Genomic DNA, 6,316 nt, shown 5'->3' on the forward strand with positions numbered 1-6,316 from the left:
CCCACTGAACCCTTCTTTCTATCCAAAAAAAGGAAGAGCGCACCAAAAAAAAGAATCCAGAAAAAACTCCGCAACTTAAGCTCTCATTGCAGCGGCACCTGTTAAAGTGGCGGCAAGAAAGAAAAGACCAAAAAGAAGGTTTTTTTAATACCTCTGACGAACCGAACCAAGCAGTCTGATCATCCTTGCCCGTCCCCCTCTTTTGTCAACCGTTGAAAGAGCATAGCCTAGGAATGAACCATATCGATCCAAGGTTGCAAGGAAAGAAGAAAGGTAAACCAGACCATAGGAATCTTCTGATGAAGTCAATCAGAGAGGACGGTTTAGGTTCTTTGTTGCCTCATCTGCTTAGCTTATAGAATTACACGGTTTATCATGATAGACATTCCAATCAATGGTTGGACGATCAATACCATCGAACTATTCCATTCCACTACTGAATGATGGAAACGGAAGCTTTTTCTTACTGATGGACTGATCCTGGGAGTTCAGACTGACGGTTAGATGGTTGTTCGCTTGTGTGCTTATTTTCCTTCCCCACTCAAAAACAAGTGTTACAGAATGTTCTTCAATTCAAATAGGTATGATCCCGTCCATCCTTCCAGAGCTAGGCACCTGCTTCAGAATGAGAATCTTCGACAGAGATCGTTCCTTCAGTTTAGCAATCAATTAGATCCATACTGACTTAGCTTGAAGCATGGCTTGCCATTTCGAGGCTCGATGCTACTCTTGGGAACATTATTGATACATTGACTTTCAAGCATCTCGTAGTTGAGCGGTACTGCCATCAACAGTACCAAGATGGAAAGGGACTGCTGAACATGGATAGAATGAGAGTCGAACTCGCATGTCTCTCTTTTCCTGTTAGTTAGGAAAGAAAGCCGATATAAACAGCTCCATATTAGCGAATTGCCTCTGACTACTCTTCCCAGGCTGGTCAAACTATAGCATTCCCATTCACTTAGTAAACTTATTGGACAGACGGGTCAACCACTTGACCGAGGGGAGTAAGGTTCGTCACCACAGTCCCGATAGAAGGTCGAGTTTAAAAACAAACCGAAGACAAAGCAACGAATGAAAGAAAGGACGGCTCGCTTCGCTTTACAACCAGGGCGGGTCTCGCTGCCGGATCAATGCGCAGGAAGCACGATCTACAAACAACAATAGAGAGAGCCAACCAAGAACTAAAGAACCTGGAAACAAACCCACGAGCGAATACCAAACAGAGTAAGAAGGAGGAAGGGCCGAAGGCGGCTTACTAAGCGAGAAGGCTTCAAGCAATAATGCGTTAGAAGGGAGCTTGCTGCTTTGCAACCTAAGCGGTATAGCTAAGCTTACTCATCAAGGGCCGATAGATAGAGCTGCTCTTGTTGCTAATGGAGAAAGATTGGAGTGAAGTTTAGTATGCTTTCTAAGATCAGAGGAGGAAAAGAATGAAGGTGTGGGCGGGAAGGAGGAGGCAAGGCCCCCTCAATGTGTATTCGACTACTCATTACGGAACCACCGATTGATCCGATTAGAATTCCCGCGGGGTAGCGTGGGGAACTTGCTAAATCAACTCCTTGGAATCGGAGGCCTGACTGAGGGTCAATCCAATGGTAACCTCAACCTAGGAATGCCTGTTTCACTTCCTTGACAGAGCCAACTGAGATGCTCTGTCTCGATGTTGACCTAACATGGATTGATTCTAAATTATGAATCCAAAATCCTGATCTCGCAAAGGATCCGCAATAGAAGTGTGTACTCGAGGACTCTTAGGGAAAGAAAAGCACTTTTCTCTCTCAGCAGTTAGACCGGCTATGGGTGGGTTGGTTATATAATGGTCCTTCCTTCTTCGAACCTTTTGGTATGTATTGCCCCCTAACTATAGATCAGATCCACCGGACCAGAAACTCAATTCCGCACTGCTGCTGAGTCGTCGGACTTATCCACCTCAGGGATTCGTGGAATTTCCGTTTTTGAATTGCGTTGGGGGAAATCTACCAAAGCTAGGCAGATAGATAGACTCCTTTCCCGCTGCTAAGGGAGAGCAAGAAACTAAATCAAATGATTGTTTTTTTCACCTGCGCCCTTTTTTTGCGGGTACTAAGAGTCCTCTCACTACCAACCAGCAGACATCATCATCTGGCTGGGTCTTGCCGGTATCAACAACGAGAAAGAAGAACCAAATGGAAACAGCAACTAACTATGGCTCTTGGCCCAGACAACGTCCTAGGCGTAGGGGAGATCAAAACAAGAAGCCACGCCTAGACGACGACGCCCGTCCTGGGCTGCAGTAAGTAGATCGAGAGGTCGTTCCGCCCCTTGTCCCCGAAGATGGGTAATATGTTCTCATACTATGTTGCTCCAACTTTTTTCTAGAGGGCCTAGCTGGCGAGCGATCCCAGTCCGCGGCAGAGAACAAGACAGCAAGCGAGCGTACCTTTGTTCGCTTCTTTTCCACCAAGCATAGAAGTTTAAGGAGAACTGTAGGTCGGTGGCTACCTAAGGAAACTCCGATTCGATCCGCCCCCCCGGCTGGGAGGCATCTACCTCATCCCGATCACAAGGAGAGGTTCACCATGATGGGGGGTCAGGTACTTTAATTCTTTGCGTTCCGATAAGAATGAAATGCATAGGGGACCATCCTTTTTTTGCGACATGCTCTCTGATTTACGGATTCGCAGGGGGCCGAGGGCCAACCTTAGTTGACTGACAATGACAAAGGCTTGCGAAACAAAGTAGAGCCTTTGAAATGGAATCTTAATTAACTATCACTGGTGCGAAGCAGCTTAGTCCCGGGGAGCTAAAGGTTATACCTTTGTAAGCGAACTGTGGTTCTTCTATGTAGGGTATTCCTCCTTTACTCTCTTAATTAACGTCGAGCTAAATGACTTTGTGTAGCGTAGTAGAATGAAGGCTACGTACGCACCGACACTCTCTTATCCCTAAGCCTCTTCGCTAACTCACTCGCCTACAAAAATGAGTAGGCAAGGCTAGGAAAACTCAGCCGCTGACTTTGACTGTACTGTATAAGACTTTCTAGCCTTTTATTTTAGAACCCTTTCTCATGTTCTTTCATCCATCAAGTAGGCGAACCGTCAGGTCCTTAGTAGCGTTGACAAAGAAGAAGAGCCGGTGAAAAAAAAAGAAAGCTAGAATTTCCAATAGTGAGACCAGCTTGACAAGCTACCTTTCCTCTTGATATGAGGTGCGAAGAGAAACATCACTTTTTTATGACTTCCACTTCTCGATCCCGGCCCGGAAAAGTGACCGACCCCTTGATGAATGAAAGAAAGGGTTTATGAGCCCTAGCCCTGTAGGCCCACACCTGTGTAGAGTAGATCGTTCAACACCTGCGGCACAAACCCATTTTTGACCAATTGGTCCGTATATCATAGGCGACCGAATGGCCGCCCCCCGTCTTACTAGACCAGCCTGCTATAATTATTCCATAAACACCTAGCGAAGGTATGGCAAACAAATAAAGTAGTCCTATGTTCGGATCTGACAATACCATACCATAATCAAAAGGTACAACGGCCCAAGCAACCAGACTTAACATAAATGTAGCCACTGGAGCCATTCTAAAAAGGGAGAAATTAGCACTACTTGGTGAAATAGGTTCTTTTAGAATCAATTTCAAACCATCTGCTAGAGGTTGTAACAATCCGAACGATCCCACTACATCAGGACCCTTTCGACGTTGCACAAAAGCCATTACTTTATGTTCAGCTAGAACTAAAAAGGCTACTCCTAGTAGAAGTGGTAGAATTAAACAAAGTATTTCCGCTGGAATAGCTATGTACGTTTTCGATTTTCTATTCACTCATGATCGGGCCTGACCTGGTCGACCCGATCAAACTATTTCACTTATGATCTGGCCTGGTTGACCCAATCATGATATTGAAGGATGGGACCTTTTATCGAAAAACTCTGGATCCCGAGAAGTTTTGAAGATGGTGCTCCTGTTACGTTACTTCGAATGGAATCCTCACTTGACTAAGCATAAGCGAAAACGTGGCTGAGAGTAAGCAATCCCCTTTCCTAGTGGTTGAGTCATGATCAGAAATATTGCGAAAGAAAGTGAAATGTCCTATCGTCGTCCCAATTTGGGTAATCCACGATGTCTCCATTTTATATATCCATCTTGACTCGTTTTCGGTGTATCGATAGTTCGTTGTATTACACTTTGAACTAACCTAGAGGCCGTGCTTAGGCGAAAATCAATATCAGTGAAGTAATCCCGGAACTCTAGAAATCGTGAAGAATTTCTTCCTTTTTTTTAATATCGCGAATATAGTGGAAAAAACTCTAGAACATTCCTTTGAATGGAATTGTTCATTGGGTTCGACTTGTTGTTCGACAAAATAGAAAGCTGTCTCTCGTATGTTATTGTAAGGTGATTCATTCAGAATATTTCTTATGTGCGGTTTCAAGATGCTAAAAAAGTCGATTTGGTAATCGGATTTTGAGCTCCATTATGTGGACTTCATCAATTTTTGAATTATGGACTTGGCGGTAGTGGTCAATACTAACTGCACCGTCTAAATGCTCCCTGACCAAGTTTGCGTACTCGTCAGGGTTGAGTTGAGGGGGCAGCCCATGCGCTAATTGGGCTTCGAGGTGGCTATACGCGAAAAAAGCTCGCTTTCTACTGAGGCATGTTCTGTCCTAAACTGTTCCAGAATGTTATTTGTTTCATAGGAAGATTCCAAAAGCACATTGATGCCGAAAGAATCTTCGGAACCAGTGGAGAGGCTATTCTGATTGAAGGCTAGACAAATAACATGACTGAGGTATGTAAATAAAACCTGTGAAATAGCTATATAATATGATCTAAATATAGAAGAATACCAAAGATAATGGATTGCAAAATAAGCTTTTTAGCTTTCTTTTTCTTTTGTGCGCGCTTTTCGCCTGCCTTCCCGACCGCGGATAGGCTACGGGGCTTTGCACTTCGGCCCCATTGTGTGAATACCACATCAAGGTGATCGGATTCGAACCTATGGCCCTCTGTACCCAAAACAGATGCGCTGACCAGGCTGCGCTACACCTGTCTCCCCCTCAGAACATATGGATCTACCCGATCCATAAAGAAAAGAACCACCGCTTTTAGGAAATTTTGACAATTCTCTTTCACTTTCATTTTATTTCGTGAAGGCTCGCTCTCGTTCTTCTTACATCTTGCCCTTTTTTCTTGAGAATTGTATCTGTGGCTACTGCTGTTTTGCCAGTCTGTCTGTCCCCAATAATGAACTCTCGCTGACCGCGCCCTATAGGGATCATCGAATCGATAGCAATAAGCCCTGTTTGAAGAGGTTCATATACGGAACGCCTGGAAATTCTACTTGGAGCAGGAGATTCAATTAAGCGAGATTCGGAAGCTACAATTTCGCCTCTCCCATCAATAGGTTTAGCCAGAGCATTTATAACACGACCCAAGTTATATACGCTTACGGGTATCTGAGCAATTCTTCCTGTTGCTTTTACAAAACTTCCCTCTTGATGCTAAACCATAGCTCTAACCGAGTAAAATTCCACAATTTCTAAGAACGATATGCTTTTTTGCATTTTCCACTGTGAAAGCTTCTCTCAATCCCTCCCTAGTCCTTTCTTTCCTGGGCACAGGCTTACCTGGTTGACCGCCCACATTCATTCATTGTTCGTTCTGTTGTGGAATCGAACCACAGAGCTAGCGCAATTGGGATTTAGAGTCCCATGCGTGAAACTAAAGAGGATTTTCAGTCCTCTGCTCTACCAGCCAGAACCTAGAAGGACACTTCACACCCGATTTGACACAGCTAGACTGGAAACACTGCTTGTCAAGAGAACAGACCCCAGTATAGAATACTTTTTTGAGTATGTTGGTAAGGTCCGGTCATCCGCTTCTGTGCTTGCACTTCTGCGTAACTAGGGGTGCAAGTCTAGTACAGCGTACTTTCATAATTGAATCAAAAGCGTCGATACATGAAAAATCTCTATATATGATATTTATGACACAAAATGTTGTTCTTTCAACATGATTCCTCAACAATTTTGTCATTGTAACTGACTCTCCGTTCTCTCCGTTCCACTTTGGTTTTCGACTAATAATTACCATGATGAATTTCTCTTACTGCTTGGTTCCGCATTGGATTTTGGAAACTTTTGTTTAGAAAGTGGTGTCACGACCGTGGGGATCAAATGGATGGTTCAGGAAAGTCTAGTGAAGCAGCACGGTCTAATCATATAGATGACCATAGTGGTATGGTTCATAGAAAATTACTGGAGGCCATTACCGCCACCGAAATGGTTTCCATTCTCCGTTGGATGATTTGACGATATCGCAGTATGA

General features: G+C 44.1%; 1 protein-coding gene across 1 annotated transcript; it reads right to left on the reverse strand.

The window, feature by feature from the left end:
• Nucleotides 1-3,313: 3,313 nt before the first annotated feature.
• LOC123059187 (NADH-ubiquinone oxidoreductase chain 1-like) lies at nucleotides 3,314-3,726 on the reverse strand. The gene has a single exon (XM_044481812.1). The coding sequence runs from the start codon at nucleotides 3,698-3,700 to the stop codon at nucleotides 3,329-3,331; it is 372 nt and encodes a 123-aa protein (XP_044337747.1). The 5' UTR covers nucleotides 3,701-3,726; the 3' UTR covers nucleotides 3,314-3,328.
• Between the last annotated feature and the right edge of the window lie 2,590 nt (nucleotides 3,727-6,316).

This window comes from Triticum aestivum, chromosome 3A (assembly GCF_018294505.1).
Source record: "Triticum aestivum cultivar Chinese Spring chromosome 3A, IWGSC CS RefSeq v2.1, whole genome shotgun sequence".
In the NCBI taxonomy this organism is placed as follows: Eukaryota; Viridiplantae; Streptophyta; class Magnoliopsida; order Poales; family Poaceae; genus Triticum; species Triticum aestivum.